This window comes from Fusarium proliferatum (assembly GCF_900067095.1).
Source record: "Fusarium proliferatum ET1 genome assembly, contig: FPRO_scaffold005, whole genome shotgun sequence".
In the NCBI taxonomy this organism is placed as follows: domain Eukaryota; kingdom Fungi; phylum Ascomycota; class Sordariomycetes; order Hypocreales; family Nectriaceae; genus Fusarium; species Fusarium proliferatum.
In genome coordinates this window covers 2324746-2344078 of record NW_022194794.1, presented here as the reverse complement: position 1 = coordinate 2344078, position 19333 = coordinate 2324746, and the positions used below count along the sequence as shown (strand labels likewise).

The window sequence follows — 19333 nt, the reverse complement described above, 5'->3', positions numbered from 1 at the left end:
CCCTCACCGGAACCAGGGGCTTCTTCGATTTGAGGGTGTGAAGCTCAAGGTGAGCTAGGTACGTACTGTAGGGTTTTCGGGCGTTGCCGATTGGCTTATTCCCGAAGTTTAGATCAGTGAGGTCAGAGTAGCAACCGTAGAACGCGCTGTCAACACCACAAACTAAAACAACAACCATTTCTCATCAACCATGGCGCTCGGAAAGAAACCATACCCCAAAGCCACGGTCAAGAAGATCATCAAGGCTCATTCAAACCACAATTTAAAGAAGAATGCCGATGTTACTGTGTGTTTAAACGTTCTCATGGCCGCAATTGATGCTGATGTTTACTTGTCTTAGATCTTCCTCGACTACGTCCTATTCATGGAAACGTACGAATCTGACGAATCCTTCTATACCGCGACAATCCAAGCTAACTAAATCAAAAGCCTTATAAAAGAAGCGGCGATCCATTCGAAACAGTCAGGCGAACGAGGTCTCTCTGCGAGGAGCGTCAAGAAGGTGACGAGAGTATGTCTCGTGAAGCATCTTCTCTCCACATCTGCTGATCCGTGCTGTCTAGGATACCTTGACCAAATTCAAGGGTTGAACAAAACGAAGAACTGCGACAAGCAACGAAACCTACCGGACTCACAACAGTGTTGCGATCCTCAAGAGCCGCGCCGCCATTGAGAGCCATACAGGCATAGACGCGACATCCGACATGATACAACAGTACCACATACACCGCAGACATTACAGACATTACAGAGTTGGGAATGGAGGCACTGTATGATTTACCCCCTGACGGATTCCGCGACCGGGCAGAGGGCATCGCGAGGTTGAAAGAACATAGCGCTTGCGCACGAGACCACCCACCTAACCTCATCTCAGCTGAATGCGACGATTGGGTGGGGCTTTTTCTTGTCATGACGATGATGCAGACCAACGAGAGAACACTCCGTCTCTATCCGTACAAACAACATTAGTAGATTAAGGCAAACAATGGATGAGTCTTGATAAAGAAAATACTGCACTCAGCCTAAAATTCATCATAATGTGAAACCATTCTATACATACAGCAATTGACAGCCCCGTTTTCTCGGCCAGAAACAATGACAGTGTCAATGCAGGGGGTTTGCTGCCTGGGCGCTCTGAGGTTAGTTAGTGTTGGTACTGGCACTGGCACTGGCACTGGCGGGCACAGACAGGCACAGACAGGCAAAGCTTCGTTGTACCACAACCTAACTCGGACTTCTCCTTCTCCTGCTCCAGCTCAGCTACCTCGCTTTACTCTTCTCCACCATCTGGACTCAACTCTTCTCTCTCCTCCAAATTATTCTAAACGCATCTCTAGCATTTAGCATTTTCATTTTCTTAAACACTCAACGAACTATCTCCTCTGTAAGCCTGTCGCACACATCGCTGACAGTGCCGTAACTCTCCGCGCAAACCCTCTTCCACCAAATCACACAATCTCCTCATCCTACCGCGATGGCTGCTCAAGCTGTTCAGCCCTCCAAGTCCGCGAAGAAGAAGGCCGCCAAGGCCCTCGAGCGAACCGAATCACCTGCGCCCAGCGTTGCCTCTGCCACTGCCGATAAGAACAGCGATGACAGCTTCGAGAGCCCATACATCAAGGAGATCCAAAAGTATGTTTCTGGGGTTTGAGTTTAATATGCGCAGACGGTAGAGTGCTAACGGTCACAAAGGAACATCCGAAATGTCAACAAGAAGATCGTACGTGCCTTTTTGCCTGGTTACAGCCCAACTGTCGATCATCGTCATACTGACTTTACCGTTAGACCAACGCTTCCAAGACCGACTCCCTCCTGAGCCAGAACCCTGGCAAGTCCCTTGATGAATTGGTCGAGTCTCGAATCATCAACAACGACCAGAAGGCCCAGATCCTCAAGAAGCCCGCTCTGCAGGCCCAGCTAGCGCAATACGAGGAACAGCTTGTGCAATACCAAAAGGTTGACGAGCAGTACCGCACACGTGCCGCCAGTGACAAGGCAGAGTGGGAGAAGAACTTGGAGAAGGCCAAGGCCGATGCTGTTGCAGAGGCCAAGGCTGAGTCTACCAAGTCTCTCCATGACAACCTCCTCGTCCTCTCACAATTTTTGCGACTTGCTGCCTACCGCCGCGAGGAAGCTCAAGACCCCGACTCCGATGAGAGTCAAGCTATCGAGGGTGTGCTTCTTGCCATATACTCTGGTGATGAGAATGCCGTGCAGTCTATGCTCAAGCTTGTCAACGGCTCTGAGGATCAAATTTACAGCGTGCCTGGCGAGCAGCTACAGACCTCTTGTGAGTATCCCAAAGCAGCTCAAATTCGTACTTGCCTTTACTAACAATACTTAGTCTCCAAGGTCAAGGCCCTCGCTCAAGAGTACAAGACTCACTTTGACGAGCCTCAGCCTGCCGAGGGTGAGGCCGAGCATGTTAAGGATGTTGCTACCGATCCTACCATCGCGCATGCTGCCGCTACTGAGATTGAGGCTGGCGACACCGCCGCTCCCGTTGTCGCTGAGCCCTCTTCAATCTCCAACGGCTTGGCCAACGCCAGTGTTGCTGATGATGCTGCTAATGCTGTCGCCGAAAGCCATTGGGACGCGAGTAACGATATGTCTGCTTCACAGGAGTGGGTCGATGTGAAGCCTGCCGAGGCTGTTGAGGCCGATGCTGCTGCTCCTACTCGCGTCGCCAACACCCACTCCTGGGCTGACGACCACCCCGAAGTAAGTTGATTACTTGTTCGATGATATACGATCAGATGCTAACAAGTCAGACCACCGCCCCTGCTGATCCCAACGACGGATTCCACCAGGTGCAGCGAAAGGGTCCCCGTAACGAAGGTGGCAACCACCGAGGTCGCGGACGAGGCGAGCACCGTGGCCGAGGTGGATTCCGCAGTGATGGTCGTGGCCGTGGTCGCGGTCGCGGCGGTGCTAGTCGAGGCGGACGACGTGGCGATGAGGCTTAAGCACCTTGAAACATGGCATGCGGTAAACACACAAACTTACGAATCTCCTTTTCTCTCCCGGAGGCAAATGTACACCATGAGATGACGGCGTTTACAAGTCAAGATTTCTATCTAGGGCGAATAGCCAGGGGACGGACGGTGGACTTGAGGACTTTGCATTTTGGGGTTTTGATGATTTTGGGACTCGGATATACATCTGGCCACGGTTTCGGTTGGAGTTCTCTATACCTTTGTAACAAAATAGGCCTTCCGGGGATTAGGCAGTAGGTAAATAATGTGAATGGATACCCGCCAAATGTGTTTGATGTGTGACACATGATGCAAAGTAATGTGGATATTGTAGACCGAGCCATTGAGTTATGGTATGGTTCAAATATTACCATGAAGATCGGTACTACATATTATGTCAAGAGTATCGTCTCATTACATGGTGCTGGACATGCTATGATGCCTCATGACAAGGCTGAGGGTCGAAGCTAGAGCTCCAAAGTGTGCCGTCATAGGGTTGACAGGGGGTTTTGGAGAATGTGGGGAGCTCAGAATGTCATGTTATTGGTAGATAAATTGGCCACATTATTGACTGAAGAAAGACCAAAGGCCACGTGCGTCTAATCTCATGATAAGGCCATAACGAGATTCCACTGAATATTGCGTTCAGGTAGACCTGATCCTCTATAGATCAAACACCAAGAAACATGTCTTGCTTGCATAGTAGTTAGAGAAAAGCCATCACGCCTAGTCAACCATATGATATCTATATCACAGTTCAACTCTTATCCCCAAATTATACTATGCAGTTTGAATCGAGTCAGGATAATCATGAAATTACCCAAGATTACGGATACCTCCACGCCATCATAAGCTATAGCCTAATTACCAAACATCATGAACTTCTGAGACCAAATAGGCCACTTGTCACTACTCGGGGCTTTGATGTGTCAAGCGAACTCGATGCTAGAGCGAGGCCTTGACTCGAATGTTCCACTGTAAATTCTTATCCCTCCAATAATCTCGAGTTTTCTGTCTTATCTGTCTCTCAGCCTTGCATGGGGACTAAACGTCACCGCCGCTATAATACCTATTGTTAGCTGTCCTCTTTCCATGAGTGGCTGAACGCTTCCACTAACTTAGCTTCTAACAGCCATCGTGGCTTCTTGCTCCCCCCATTGGAAGAGGTCTCCATTCTGGCCACATCGTCCAGTCCTCTCTCTCTCTTCTTTAACTTATATATACAAAAAGAGTTTCTCCGGGCTTTTTATTTTCCTGCCCATAGACGAAATCGTCTTTTTGTTCTCTTTTCTCAAGAGGCAAAGCTCCTCGTTGGTCACAAAAAAACAAAAAAAAGACATACCAGTACTCTGCGAATTGGTGTGCGCAACTGAGCGCACCCCACCAAAACCACCATCATGGCATCTCGAGTCTCGCCGCTCATGACGCTTTTGGCGACAATCTTCCTCTTCGCCACAAATGTTTTTGCAATCTCAGCTGTTTTGGGTGTCGACCTTGGTACCGAGTACATCAAGGCCACTCTTGTCAAGCCTGGAATTCCTTTAGAAATCGTCCTAACAAAGGACTCCCGACGAAAAGAAACCTCCGCCGTTGTCTTCAAGCCCTCCAGAAATGGTCCTCAGAAGGGCGACTACCCCGAGAGGGCCTATGGTGCCGACGCCATGGCTCTCGCCTCTCGATTCCCTAGCGACGTCTACCCGAACCTCAAGACCATCCTCGGCCTGACCACTCAAGATTCTGTGGTTCAGGAGTACGCTGCCCGACACCCTGCGCTGCAATTGCAGTCCCATCCCACACGAGGCACCGCCGCATTCAAGAGCAAGTCCTTTACTGACGATGTAGAAGCCTGGATGGTTGAGGAGCTGCTCGCTATGGAGCTACAGAGCATCCAGAAGAACGCTGAGGTGGCCGCTGGTGATGGAAGCATCGTCCGCTCCATTGTCCTGACCGTTCCTCCTTTCTATACCGCCGATGAGAAGCGGGCTCTTCAGACTGCTGCTGAGCTTGCTGGTCTCAAGGTCCTGGGACTTCTCAGCGATGGTCTCGCCGTTGGTCTGAACTACGCTACTACCCGGGAGTTCCCCAACGTCAGCAACGGATCTAAGCCCGAGTACAACATCATTTTCGACATGGGCGCTGGCTCCACCAAGGCTACCATCTTGAAGTTCCAAGGCCGATCTATCAAGGACATTGGCAAGTTCAACAAGACTGTTCAGGAGGTTCACGTCCTAGGCGCTGGTTGGGACCGCACTCTTGGCGGTGACTCCCTCAACTACCTCATTCTGGATGATATGGTCAAGCAGTTCGTCGAGTCCAAGGCCGCTCAGAGGGCTTCTGTCGCTGCTGAGAGTGTCAGGTCCCACGGCCGCGCCATTGCGAAGCTCACCAACCAAGTCGAGAAGGTTCGCCATGTCTTGAGTGCCAACCAGAACACCGGGGCCAGCTTCGAGGGCTTGTACGAGGACATCGACTTCCGATACAAGATTACCCGCACTCAGTTCGAGGAGATGGCTGCTGAGCACGCTGAGAGGATCACTGTTGTAATCAACGATGCCCTGAAGGCGGCTAACCTCGACATCATTGACATCGACTCCATTATCCTCCACGGTGGTGCTTCTCGCACTCCTTTCGTCCAAAAGGTCCTTGAGAAGGTTTCTGGCTCTCCTGAGAAGATTCGATCCAACGTCAACTCTGATGAGGCCGCCGTATTCGGTGCTGGTTTCCGCGCTGCTGAGCTCAGCCCCAGCTTCCGTGTCAAGGAGATCCGAATTGCCGAGGGTGGTTTCTACCCCTCTGGTGTGAAGTGGGAGACCAAGGAGGGAAAGACTCAGCACCAGCGACTCTGGTCTGCCGTCTCCCCTCAAGGCGCTGCCCCCAAGGAGCTTACATTCACCAACGAGAAGGACTTCACTGCTACTTTCTACCAGCAAATTGGCTCTGATGAGAAGGATGTTAAGACTCTGACTACCAAGAACTTGACTGCCACTATCGCTGCTATTAAGCAGAAGTATCCCTCTTGCGTCGAGTCTGAGGTTCGCTTCAAGCTCGGTGTCAAGCTCAGCGGCGAGAACGGTGAGGTTGAGATTGCCAAGGCTGCTGTTGAGTGCGAGGCCGAGGTTAAGGAAGGCCTCGTAGATGGTGTCAAGAACTTGTTTGGCTTTGGCAAGAAGGACCAGAAGCCTCTGAAGGAGGGTGAAGGCTCTGAGGAAGAGATGAAGGATGACAGGTCTTCCTCTTCCACTGCTTCTCCTGAGTCTGCTACCGCTTCAGCAGCCGACTCTGCCGCTTCTGGAAGTACCGAGGAGGTCAAGCCTGAGGCCAAGAAGCGAGAGATTGTTGGTATCCCTGTTGAGATCACCATGGAGAACCGTGGTATTCCTGCCCTTACACCAGCCGAGATTTCCAAGTCTAAGGACCGTCTCAAGGCCTTTGCTGCCTCTGACAAGGCGCGCCTACAGCGAGAGGAGGCTCTCAACCAGCTTGAGGCATTCACCTACAAGATTAGGGATCTCCTTGAGGGAGATGCCTTTATTGCGGCTTCTACTGAGAAGGAGAGGACCAAGTTGGCAGAACTTGCCAGCGAGACAAGTGACTGGCTCTACGCCGATGGTGCAGAGGCTACCAAGGATGTTCTCAAGTCTAAGCTCAAAGTTCTCAAGGACCTAGTCACACCCATCCAGAAGAGAGTTGAAGAGACCGAGAAGCGACCTGAATACCTCACTGCACTAAAGCAGACTCTGGAGAACACTCAGGGATTCGTCGACAAGATCAAGGGACAGATTGCTGAGCATGAGAGTTGGCATAAGTCCGCCTCTGAGTCCGCCTCTGCATCTTCATCAATTGAGTCTTCCAGCACCGAGGCTGCGCAAGAGAAGGCCACAGGTGACTTTGACGGACTGGAAGACGAAGATCCTGCTGTTGCGGAGGCCCGCAAGATGGAGCAAGTGATTAGGGAGAAGGGGCCTATTCCTCCTCTGTACACTTTGGAGGATCTCAAGGAAGTGATTGATCTTCACAAGGCCACTCTGGACTGGTTGAATAACCTCGAGGCCAAGCAGTCTAAGCTTGCTGCCACTGCCGATCCTGTACTCCTCATCAAGGACCTCAAGGTCAAGCGTGACAAGCTCGAGAAGGCTAGCGTCGAGGCCGCCCTCAAGGGTGCCAGAAAGGTGGAAGAGAAGAACCGACAGGCCAAGAAGGCTGCCAAGGAGGCTAAGAAGAAAAGCAAAAAGAGCAAGACGACAAGCGGAGAGGCGTCACAGGAGACAGTGCAGCTTAACGCCGAGGACTTCATGAAGGACGGTGAGATTGATAAGGAGCAGCTCGAGAAGTTGCTCAACGACATGAAGAAGGAGAACGAGAAGAATGAGAAGAACAAGAAGAGCGAGGGAGAGAAGAAGCAGACTCACGACGAACTATAGACGATGGCGTATTGACTTTTGATCTTTGCTTTCTTATAACGAAAAAGAAGAAGGTGGAGCTGGTTGTTGATACGCACGCATCTTGATTGATTATTTGATACCGGGTCAGATGACGAACGATAGAATATCTGACTCTGTCTATACCTACCATATGAAGTAGAATACCATGAGGATGGACATATGGATTTCTCACCAATGAATGATGAACGGGATCGGAATGTGAGATGTTTAGTATGTCGGTCCTGTTTCACGGGCCGTACCGCTTAGATATATTGGTCAACGGATCCGCGAGTAACGAAGCATTATATCGTGACCTTTGCTGTCTCTACCCGTTCCACATCCATGTCCATGTCTAGCTCCCTAGGTACTAAGGTAGCTTGGTAGTATGGTTACTCATCCTCAGGGTCTTGTGAGCCAATCTCATGACCCAAGCCGAGTACAGGTGCCCCCGTATCTGTATTTTCAGGATGGAGTATCTAATGTGCCGTCGTTGATTGTTTGCTACCAGAGACGTGGATTGGATATTCATGCATTGTTACGTCGCAGTTGCAGGTTCCCGTGTTTGTCCCCGGCTGGAGCTGTAGGCGAGAAAAACCACCCGATTACAAGAGGTTGTGCAATGGTCGGCGCGAGGTGATGGGCTCGTCTACGGCGAGTGAGTGGCCTTTGGGTGTTACAAAGCGTAGGCCGAGGGCCTAGATATGGAGGTTGGTGATATAGGGGTCTCGGCTTCTACTACTCGAATGAGACGTTGCGAGCTAGACTGTCCTGGCCGAGAAAGTGTCCGGCAGTGCCCATTGATAGCTGCGAGGTACTACCTAAGGTAGGTAGGTACCTTAAGGCAACCAACTGTAGCACCTCCGTCCCAGGCTCTCTCTGGGTCTGGTATTTAGATGATTCACTGGCCCTGTCTAGGTATCTTACCTTAGGTAGGTAGGTAGGTATCAAGTTCCAGTTTTCCCTCCTTCTTTCTATGTTTCCTTCGTCAATCTCTCCCCCAGTTACACCTTCCTGTGTATTACATTCTCGTTTATCCCGTACCTTAGTTTCTTCTTCTCGACTACCTATTCCTCTATCATCCTTCAGCCTCTTGACCAACCTCGACTCGCCTCCTCCAATCTGAATCATGAGAGGCCTCGCCTTTCTTGCCGTGCTGTTGGTAGTCAGCATTGCTTCTGCTTCTGCTGCTGCTGCTGCTGCTGCCACCCCCCAGCACAAGGGTCGCAAAGGTTTTTCTCTCGAAGCTACCAAGAACTCAAACTCCAAGCCCGATTTCGTTCGAGAATGGGTCGCAGCTCACCAGAAATGGGGGAAGGGTGTCTCTCCAGAGACTTTGTCTGCTTTCTCACTTCTTGATGACGGTATTAACTCTAATATTTGTCGTCCATTCACACACTAACCATTTTGCAGATGGCCGTGTCGATGTGAAGCCCCTCGGAGCAGATGAAATCTACATCGCCGATGTCAAAGTTGGAAATCCGCCTCAGACTCTCAAGATGGCCCTCGACACTGGCTCTGCAGACTTGTGAGAAACATGCCCTTAGATACCAGCGATTTATGCTGACTTCCACTTCAGGTGGGTGCAATCTACAGACACAATCTATCGAGCCAACCCTGAAGGTCCTTGGGCTCCTCGTTACAAGCCCAACTCTTCCAAGACATCTCGCCGACTTCGCGATGCCGAATGGGAAGTTGAGTACGGTGAGAATTATCTCTCGTTTCATGCCGTGGGTACATGTTGTGCTGACCTCTTTGATAGTCGACGGAACTCATGCTAATGGCATCGTCTACCTCGATACTGTCCGCTTGGGAGACTTTGAACTCAACAACACAGCTATTCAGTCTGCTCAGATCGTTGCTCCTCGCTTCGAGCGTGAAACTGAACTCACAGGCATCTTGGGCCTTGCCAAGTCTCTTCCTAGCAACATCGATCCTCCGACTCCGTCTCTCCTTGATAAACTTCGTCCTCTACTGGCTGATCCAGTCTTTACCGTTGATATGCGTCGAAATGCGACAGGTCGCTTCGATTTCGGTTACATTGATGAGAGTCGAGCCAAGGACAACATTTCATGGATGGCCACACGGGAGGATAGCCCCCATTGGGATGTCACATTCGACACTACAGCCTGGACCGGTCTTCGTCAAGTCTGGATGGCTCACACTTTCGAAGCTACTATCGACACGGGAACTACACTGCTGTTTTTGCCCGGGGATCTGGCCAGTATGTACTGGTACGACGTTCCAGACATGCGTGTAGATCCTCGTCTCGGCGACTCGTTCACGTTTCCTTGCAAGTTTTCCAACAATCTTCCAGACTTGATGTTCAAGGTGCCAGGCACAGAGCACGTTCTGAGGATTCCTGGACCGTACCTCAGCTACAGCACAACCGACAACGATTCAGACTACTGCTGGGGCGGTTTGCAGAGTGCAGAGAGCTTGGGTGTTACCATCATTGGTGATATTGCGCTCAAGGCCTTGTATGTCGCATTCGATATCGAGAACAACAAAGTTGGGTTTGCCAACAAGGATCTTGATGTCGATGATTGGTAGTGGTTGTGGTCATGGTCATGGTTGTGGTGGCGTGGGTTTCGCGTTCGGCATTTTAAAGCATGTCGATATGTAATTCTGGAGCTGTCGATATAGGTCGGCTATTGTGATGCTTTGTAAGATGAGAAGAGCTAGAGCCATTCATGTGTAATAAAATCAAAGCCATATCAGAACTCAAGGGCAGAAGCGAGGCATTGTTCAAGTGACAAGGTGAAGGATTACCCGTATATTTCCACCCATGCCGTAACTGGAAAAGATACATATAAACCTCATTATTCCGGCCGTGAATTCAAGTCGATTGAGGCACAGTTGATGCACTTGCTATCAATTGACATGCATACCAGTCCATCCAAATACATTCCCGTCCTATTCATTCCGTCTCATCTCAACTCATACAAACAGTCCCCGGTCCAGTCCATCCAATCCACTTCCCCCCATGCTAGACTCAGACGTGGACGTGGACGCTATCCTCCCATAAACAATATGCAGCAGCCTGACGCAACAGTTGAAGCGAGAGGATGAAAATAATAGTAAAATGATGTTGCAAATGCTGCCTCTATGAACGCCGGGAATCTTGGTAGCGAACGACAAAAAAAGGGGGGAAAGGGGGGACTTCAGGCTGGGGATGCGCCGCTGATTTCCGCCGGGCTCCTGAAAACTCCTCCAGCAACTGAAAAACATTGTTAATAATAAAAAATAGTCGAGGGCGTTTGACGTTATTAATGCGCCTCGGCTGCAATTCGTGGCTTTCTTCGAAACAGTGAATTGGCCAGTCGTCGAGGGTTGCGCCGAGTCAGTTTTGAAACATGTTCCCCATAAAGATGAACGGTCGGGCTGGAGTGCGAATTGCGGTCTGGCCAAGGGTTGCATGCAGCTCAGCCGTTGGCTCTCCACGCCCGCTACCGTCCACTAGCTCATGAGGGGCGGCATCTTCTCTTGTAAGAGGCTGACTGGCGGTGATGAGAGAGAGTTGGCCCTCGATAGAATTGAATGGTTCATGGAGAGAAAGGGAGCAGCAAAAAAGGTCAGATTGCTTTATTCATGGTCTCCGTCTTTATAAAAAGTCAAAAATATTCGTCAGCGCGGGCCGTCTTGCAAGTCATCGCGGGTGACGACGTAGTATTCACCTTCACTGGCACCCGGGGTCGGGGGCATGTTGCCCGAGGAGGGAGCTTGCTGAGAAGCGCGGGCTGTTCCCGGTCGTGAGCGAGCCTTGGGGTCGTCCGTGGGAGCATCAAGGGAGCTTGGCTGCTGCTGAGTCTGGGACTGGTTGGTGTTCTGTGTCTGGACCTGTGGCAGAGGAGAGCGCTGCTGGGTGGTGCCTACAGAGCGACGTAGGCGGTCTTCCATTTCGCGGATGCGGGCTTCGAGAGAGGCGAGTTCTTCGGTGTTCTTGTCGACTGTTTGCTTCCTGAACAAGGTGAAATGCGGTTAGATGCAAGGTTTCTGGCGTGAAATGGTGAGCAAGTGGTAGACCAACTTATCGTGGACTTGCTGATCCAGATCGGTGAGCGAGTTCTCGATGCGGAATATGTCCATCAACTCTGCACTAAAAGAGCGGGCGATGGTACTATACGAAAGAGGGATGTTAGGTCTTGGCTCGCAGTCACATTGATTTTGTAGACGACATGACGGGCGTCTTCAATTGAGGTGAGTATAGGGGGATACGGACGATTGAGGGCGACGGCCACTGGGCTGCCAGTCGCGGTCGAGCTCTTCATCGGTGAGAGTCATATTGGTTGCTGATTATACGAGGTTGATATGATAGAAGCTGAGCGTAGTAAAGCTAAAGGTCGAGGAGTATGGGATTGGGTATCACAGTTGAAGGCGCAAAGAGATGAAGGGTTGGGAATGAGAATGAGAATGATGGATGGAGGGAGAAATGAGACGGGAGCTCAGCTCTAAAGACAAGAGAGGCACTTGTAGTGGCCGTAATTAATGGAAGTTTCCAAGGGACGGGTTCTACCTTTAGAGCTTGAGCTAGAGCTAGCGACAGCCATTTCCTGAGGTGAAGTGGGCTCTCCACTCCCCTTTGCCCCACACGCGACCCGGCGCCCACGCGCACAGCGCATCTGTTAGGGGGAGGGGTTCACTGTGAGATCCACTCCAGCTGGCCCTAGGGCAGAAGGTCCCCTGGAATTAGCGGCTTTTACTGGCAGTCCAAGGGGGATTTGATTTGATGGAGAGGGGAGGGTGGGGGTGTGATGTAGAAATAGGTAGGGTGTGCATGAGGTTGGGAGTTCAAGTTTAGGTTCTCTGACGAATGAACCTTTTTTTCCACCTACGGATGCGGATTGAAAGAAGAGATGATGATATAACGGTTTAGAACAAAGAGTCGGTGATCAGTGTGAAAGCGGCTAGGTTTGAGACTCAATGATTTGTTTTGGTCTGGAGATGTGACAACGTGGTTGAAAACGTCAGGAGGAAAAGTCCAAGACATTGTTGATAAACTCTCTATGACAGACCAACGCTACAGTGATGGTTTCCATCCGTCAAAAACTGTCAGATAGATGCCATACAGCCTTCCCTTCTTCTGTGTCGTCAATATCCGTGCATTGATCGAATAACCTTGAATAGTCCTCACGCCCCCCGCAAAACAGGCGGTGATACGACCCCCCTTGCCCTGTTCGAGACTTGATGAGCAGATGAGCAAAAGGGTTCTATTTGTTTAATGGATAATTATGGCTTCTCCGTATCGATTTAATGGCTAATTAACAGCCGAGATGGCCTGGGCGTGACGAGGTCGTATCTGGTGGAACACACACGCCCCCGAATTATCATCATCAATAAGAGGCTGAGACTGGAGGAGGACAAGACGAGAGAATAAAGACAATGCATTACATGCGGACTGCTCCTGAGCCTGTAATTAACTGAGAAACCCCCTATTCTGAGATACAGACAACAGCGAATTCGTCTCATCGCAGCACCGTCTGGTAATCATGAACCTGTTATTTCTTGGTGTAGACCTCTATCTCGCCAAATTTCCACTCATTTACCCAGCCATGGCTCGGCAGCGCCTATCATCATGTACCTACTGTACGGATACTGACTGTATCAATCAACGTGCCCGAGCGAAAAGGGGGCCGAGTGGGCGGATGACATCAATTTTAATTTACGTATCTTTGAAATCCCGGTTCCATTGTTTTAACTGAATGACGATGCATGATTACCTGCTTCTCTCTCCTTCTAGACTCTCTCTCCTGTGATTTGAAACGAAAGCAACTGCATTTGTCGCGTGCTTCATTAGTTGCCATTGGATAAGTAAGGCACGTTCTAAGAGAGACAGGGCTATTCATTAATTAATCGATTCCATTCAAAAGGCACGCGCCATCTTGACGAGACTAGGATCGAGTGAAATTTAATGCTGGTTCCACTCCCTCTTCCTCTTCTGTTCCTTGCTCTTTCATGCCCCCGATCTTGATGATTGCACTGACCAAGACTCTCCGCTTTTTGGCTGGGATAAAGTGATTCTCGTGAAGTCGTCACGGCTTTGACTTGGACTAGGGTGATGAACTGAGACATGTCATGGGGCACTTACACCCGACATTTCTACCGGCTAAGAAAGGGTAGAGATCTCCCGTGACTTGTAGACATGTACATATATGTTTTGGCCATGGTCTTCTGTTTCATATCGTCAGGACATGAACACTGCGCAAGACTGAGTAAAGTGTTTAGTTTAGGGTAGACGTGATGACCATATAATGACCAGGCATCTCATCCCCCACTATCCGTACACGGCTCGAACCGAGACTCGGTCATCCCGATGTGATGCATCAAAAGACTTGATCCATGTGTATATGTCGTTTCACTAAGTGACTTGACGTTTACAGGAGAGGACCATCTCTCGGTATATTGTGCTTCTTCTTTAGACGCTCATCAAAGTGTAGCCTGCATAAGTAAACATTATAGCAACAAAATGAAAATCATAAAATCAGTCTCAACATAAATGGTTACTTACTTATCTATCTATCTATCCTACGATAGATATCGTGATATCCCAACGACTTTAAAACTTCAGCAAAAACGACCAAAAAACAAGCTCACATGCCCCGTACTGGAATCGAACCAGTGATCTTATCATTACTAGTGATACGCTTTACCACTGAGCCAACGGGGCTTCGTTGCGAGCTTGTTGGGGAATGCGATACAGATTGGCAACTTGAAGATGCAAAAAGGCCAGTGGAATTTGGTGATCATAGGTAGGATGAACCAGATACTACCTACCTAGTCATGACAGTGACCATTGGATGTAAGTCAAAGTGGAAGCGAGGTCATAAAGTTTGAAGCCAAAGTGCGGAACGGATAACTCTACCGTATTCTCTAAACTCAGAGTATATGTATTTACGATAAATTTAGAATTCTCTACCAAGTTCACGTTGATTTTCAACGTCAATATAGAATCATGCTTTCATCCTATCAAATGGGCCAAAGCCACGACTAATTATGAACTGGCTCAGATGGTTCATCTATGGCTGGAACTTAATCCAAGTAATACCATTCGTCAGCCAGAAGATGTCAAGCTATGCCAATGAACATGAGATACAGACACTTACTGATTCTGCAAGTTGATAACTTCTCAACATTGTTCATCGCTTTACAAACGAGCGCAACCAGACAATGAATCACTCCCCGTTTCAACATGAACAAACGAACAAATTAGCTAGCTATATCCTCCCCAAAATTCCTGTATTCACTCCGTTTAAAGTTGAATGTTCAGTGCTATCTGCAAACTGGTTGCCACTGTCACTGCTATGTTGCCGCATACAAACGCCGTGGCAACTGTACATTCCCCTCGGTATATAATGTTACGCCCTACCAATCTCGACTCTTCTTCCAGCAAAACAAATACTACTCCCGAAACATTCAGAACTATACACTCGCCTAGATTTTGACCAGAAAGAGACATTGCTAAGCTCTGTTCGATCAACAGAGGGAAGTGAGTCCTCTAAAACCATGCCTCCATGGTGAACAGATTACCTAACCAGATACAATAGAAGACAGCAATACGACTATAAGAGAGAACCTTGGACCCCCCTGCCCAGAACCATCATCAGCAACAACAATGAACAACCCTGCTATCGGGACCCTTGAGACCCCTCAACCTGTTAGATCTCTCCCTGTCGGCTTCTCTCGAGATGCTGGGGCCGGCTTCATGCTTGGTGGTCTCGGGGGTGTCATTAGCTTTGCTATCTCGTACTGTATCGTCTGCTTCATCTTGAGCGTCGTTCGAGCTCGACGCCAGCGCAACAGACGCCAGACAGCGGTGGAATAAGGATGCAGCGGCAAACATAAATTCTTTTCAGTCTGAGATATATCCAAAACAAGGCTTGGGTAGTTCTGGCAGGGGGGTATGAGATGAATCTGACGGCGAGTAACATTGCATTGGTAGACGAGAGTTGGGTCAACGATCACAGTAGAGTCACAAGATTCGAGAACTTCAAGACCAGACCCAAGTGTCTTTGGAATGACAGTTTCTGGTAGTACCTGGAATGTCAGAAATACTACTAGGTCACCATCTCACCAACAATCATCGTAGAGATTCCTGAATATACATCTATATCAGACCGGAGACATGACATGCTGCAATCAAGGTGAACCCGGACTCAAGCACCATTCAAGAGCTGTGTGTAAATGGTTTCTTTCTACCTAAAATCTCTGTATATACACTCCTTCATCTGGAGAAATCAGCCTCGAAGCAACAAAAAGTGTCGGGCATTAGTAAATTGACAAAACGCTGGACCGAACTCCAACCAATTAAGCCGCAATATCAGAAGAAAAAAGGACCCAATTCCGATTTTCTTGCCATCTCCAACGTGTTCGCATTTCGTGTATGTTTGTCATGTATTTGATTTCATGAAGCATCATTGGATTTGTTCATCAGCTTTCATCGTGTATCGTTGATGGACCGTACCCATCTCGTATTCACCCATAGCAATCATGTTTTCATGAACTCGTCATTTTAGCTGCGAATCGAAGGGGTCTTGCCGCCGCCAAAGGCAATCGAGGGAACGGCGTTAGACTGGACTTCAGCTCGCTTCTCAGGGTTCTTAGTAGGATCGTTGAGATCGTCACCATCAGCACCGGGGTTGGCCATCTCGTATTCGAGAGTCTTGATGAACCAGTAGAAGCAGACAGCAATCAGAGAGCCAATTCCGGGACCAACCCAGTAGATCCAGTGCTCGGAGTCGAAGGTACCGGTGATGACACAAGGACCAAAGCTCCGGGCAGGGTTGAGTGACCCACCAGTGAACTGGACGCCGACCATCTCTGCAATAAAAAGAGCCAGGCCGATACCGACGGGAGCAATAAATGTGGCTCGGTGCTTCTCTTTGGCAAGCATGAAGATGGTGAAGACCAACTCAGCAGTGAGAAGAGCTTCGATGAACACACCCTGAACCAGAGATGCACCACCTCCCAGAGTAGTTCGGACGTTGAATGTCTCAGGAAACAAATATCGTACCATAACGGAGGCAAGCATTGACCCAAGAATCTGAGAGAGGAACAGACAGATAGCTCTTGTCATGCTGATAGCCTTCACCATCAACATGGCGATAGTGACGGCAGGGTTAAAGAGACCACCGCTGATACGGAAGAAGACCCAGACATTGACCATGAGCGAGAAACCGAAGATTATGGAGATGTAGAGGAGCTTGGAAACGTTGAGGCTACCAGTTGACTCTCCTGTGGTAGTCTTGCTGTCGGTTTGGGCCTGAATATTGGCAACTTCTGTACCGGCAAAGGCGAAGAAGAGGAACATGGTAGTGCCGATGAGCTCGCCAAGACTGGCGACGAAGTGGTTCTTGAAATTTGAGTTCATCCACTGAGTCAAAGGAAGACGCATGATCTCTGATTTCTCCTTGGGACTGAGGTTACTCCACTCAAGCTTGCCTGTAGAGATATTGAAGCCGTTGAGGGTAGAGGCACGTCGGTGATGAAAAGGTCGATGAGGATATCCCATCTCCTCGTCCATCATTCTGCGTCCGCCAGTGGGAGGCATGCGAGGGTCGTCACTGCTGTAGAACTCTTCATCCGAATCATGAGGGTGCGCTCGACGGCGGTTCATGAATGTGGGAGGTGGGTAAGGGCCTCTTCGAGCAGTGTAACGATCATTGCGACCTTCATTGCGCCAGTATCGCTCATAGTCACTCACTGTGGGGTAGTCGGCAGCCTGGTCAAAGTCGTAGTCTTCACTACGATAGCGTCGTCGCGATGATTTCATGGAACCTCCAGAGTACTGAAGAGGCTCTCCGCCATCCTGAGAGAAGCGAGCCGTCTTGGGAGTGACAAAGTTACCGGTGCGAGAGCCAGGACGGACTCGACTGGGATCTTGACTGATAACAGGTTGGAGGGGGACTACTGTATCAGCCTCGGAGTTTCTGTTGCTGACTGGAGGGTTGTCTCCATGGGTGATGACTGGAGTAAGAGCTGGGTTGGACGGTAGGCTGTCGGCTTCAGGAGAGTTGTCTCGCATGAAAGGGACTCTTTCATTAGAGGATCCATTGGCTTCAGGAGGATTAAAGGCGGATGCGTTGATAGCAGGTGTACTGCGAGCAGATCGGCTTTGTATGGAAGAGGACATGTCGGATGGAGAAGAAGAAGTGAGAGTCGTTTCAATAGTAGGCAAAGGGTCAAGAGACATTGAATGAAATCAGTTGAAAACCCAGGATGAGCTCTCGTCTTTCACTTTGAGAGATAAGCAGTTGAGATGATTGAGATTATTATAGATTGATAGCTGACAGAAATAGACGACGAAAGTCAGTATTTATGATAAGAAGAGGATCATCCCGTGAGGCTGAAGTCAGGGTCCTCAGAGGGTTCACCAAGTGACCCGTCTCCCCGACTCGGCCCTGATTCTTGAGGCTATCCTTGCTAATGACATCTTGAGGAAGGCTTTGATGGTGGGTATGTAAGTTGAGCTCTAAAGAAAGCCGAGGCGTCAGCGTGCATCAGGACGAATAGAAGCTGCGCAAGTTGAGATGGGCAGCATGGAAGCCCTGAGTTAGACGAGAAGAAGCAAAGAGGAAAACCCAAAAGCTTGGATCTTGTGAGAGTCAGTGAAGGGACCAGTTTCATGGGAGGACCCTGAAGAGGAGCGAGCCGACGTGGCGCGAGGGAGGCCGGTAGTTAAGTGAAAACGAGAATGACGTAGCGCGAACGGCTGAAGATCTCAGCGATGGTGACAGCTTGGACCGTTAATCTGGATCGTTGCCAATGAGACGGGAGAGATGAGGCGTTACATTGGGCGATGAACCAGGATGATGGCTGTAGATGAGGCTGGCGATGCGGGCCCACTCGACTCAAGCTGAGGGACTACACGCAGACCGTGCATGGTGAAGGCGTTTCTAGCCAACGACGAGAAGAAATTTCAACTCCACGTAGAGCCATGAGCTTGTGTTTCATGTTGAAAGTGTGCGCTAAGGAGCCAAACCAGACGATGTCCCGCATGCCTCACTTTTAGTTGGCACGGTGAGACTCGAAGCGATCTCGGTATTCCCGTACAACCTCAGATTCTGAGTATGAGGACGGACCCAGGGGGCCTTGCCTTAGCTTCAGGAACGACACTGGCCGTTGAACGGTTATAACGGGCATGGTCAAGGCGTTGCGTTGCAGTGGAGAGATTGGACGGGCAACCCGTGAGATTCAATTGATTAAGGAATTGTCGTATTGCTTCAATGTAACAAGATCGAAGATCATGGCGAAAGGCAAATGGTGCTGCGCATTCGTCATCAGGATTAACCTCCCTGCTTGATGTAAGTCAGCGGCGTAGCATAAATTTCAGCGATCAATACGACTCCGAAGACCGAAGAAGATGGAGGGTACTATATTCATAAGCCCACAAGGGTCAAGGCCAAAGGTTCCTTGTAGTTGAGTCAAGAACTGTCAGTGTCAGTGACATTCTGTCTGTCGGTGAATGACATGGCATGCGTCAGATCTCGGGCCAAGATTTTCTGGAAGCTTTTTTAAGCATGAGGCCGGGGTTACACTGGGAGAGGCTGGCTACTGGTTGGGTTGCAGTAATACAGTTAGTAGTTTTGGCGGGGTAGAAGAGGAGGAGGACCCTGTAAGTTGCAACCAGGAAGTTCGGTCGGTAAGAGGCGACTTCGGTTATGATTAGGCTTTGGAGTATGAAAATAGCTCAATGAACAACTGGTGATATTGTATAGAGAGTGTATCGAGCCTGCAGAGTCGTCGCATTGCATTGGCTTGTAGCATGAATTCTGCTTATGGCTGAACTGAAGTGATGATGCTTGAAACAATCAAGGCCGAGGGGCAAGATGGGCAGGGATCAACTTCAGCTGAGGTGAGCCTAACTTAGGTAGGTAGACAAGGCAAGACACTTAAAATAGATTCGATAGAGGACAGGACACGTGACAGCGCGTCCAATTGTCC

At 49.6% G+C, this 19333-nt stretch overlaps 7 protein-coding genes and 1 non-coding gene across 8 annotated transcripts; 5 read left to right on the top strand and 3 right to left on the bottom strand.

The window, feature by feature from the left end:
* Positions 1-190: 190 nt before the first annotated feature.
* FPRO_11017 (uncharacterized protein) lies at positions 191-590 on the top strand (the record flags this gene model as incomplete). The annotated part of the gene is made up of 4 exons (XM_031232044.1): positions 191-286; positions 341-372; positions 430-511; positions 564-590. 4 exons carry the CDS (start codon positions 191-193, stop codon positions 588-590), a joined length of 237 nt encoding a protein of 78 aa, XP_031082020.1.
* Positions 591-1474: 884 nt separating this feature from the next.
* Positions 1475-2966, top strand: FPRO_11016 (uncharacterized protein; the record flags this gene model as incomplete). Its single annotated transcript, XM_031232043.1, has 5 exons — positions 1475-1632; positions 1693-1720; positions 1786-2290; positions 2345-2721; positions 2772-2966. The coding sequence occupies 5 exons, from the start codon at positions 1475-1477 to the stop codon at positions 2964-2966; spliced, it is 1263 nt and encodes a 420-aa protein (XP_031082019.1).
* Positions 2967-4372: 1406 nt separating this feature from the next.
* FPRO_11015 (related to stress protein ORP150) lies at positions 4373-7396 on the top strand (the record flags this gene model as incomplete). Its single annotated transcript, XM_031232042.1, has 1 exon — positions 4373-7396. One exon carries the CDS (start codon positions 4373-4375, stop codon positions 7394-7396), a length of 3024 nt encoding a protein of 1007 aa, XP_031082018.1.
* A 1126-nt stretch (positions 7397-8522) lies between these two features.
* On the top strand, positions 8523-9946 carry FPRO_11014 (uncharacterized protein; the record flags this gene model as incomplete). Its single annotated transcript, XM_031232041.1, has 4 exons — positions 8523-8757; positions 8807-8921; positions 8973-9097; positions 9156-9946. 4 exons carry the CDS (start codon positions 8523-8525, stop codon positions 9944-9946), a joined length of 1266 nt encoding a protein of 421 aa, XP_031082017.1.
* A 1074-nt stretch (positions 9947-11020) lies between these two features.
* Positions 11021-11677, bottom strand: FPRO_11013 (uncharacterized protein; the record flags this gene model as incomplete). Its single annotated transcript, XM_031232040.1, has 3 exons — positions 11021-11354; positions 11424-11513; positions 11616-11677. 3 exons carry the CDS (start codon positions 11675-11677, stop codon positions 11021-11023), a joined length of 486 nt encoding a protein of 161 aa, XP_031082016.1.
* A 2311-nt stretch (positions 11678-13988) lies between these two features.
* Positions 13989-14060, bottom strand: tRNA. Its single transcript has one exon. It is a non-coding gene; the product is annotated as a tRNA-Thr (tRNA).
* A 945-nt stretch (positions 14061-15005) lies between these two features.
* On the top strand, positions 15006-15215 carry FPRO_11012 (uncharacterized protein; the record flags this gene model as incomplete). The annotated part of the gene is made up of 1 exon (XM_031232037.1): positions 15006-15215. One exon carries the CDS (start codon positions 15006-15008, stop codon positions 15213-15215), a length of 210 nt encoding a protein of 69 aa, XP_031082015.1.
* Positions 15216-15902: 687 nt separating this feature from the next.
* FPRO_11011 (uncharacterized protein) lies at positions 15903-17522 on the bottom strand (the record flags this gene model as incomplete). Its single annotated transcript, XM_031232036.1, has 1 exon — positions 15903-17522. One exon carries the CDS (start codon positions 17520-17522, stop codon positions 15903-15905), a length of 1620 nt encoding a protein of 539 aa, XP_031082014.1.
* Positions 17523-19333: the final 1811 nt, after the last annotated feature.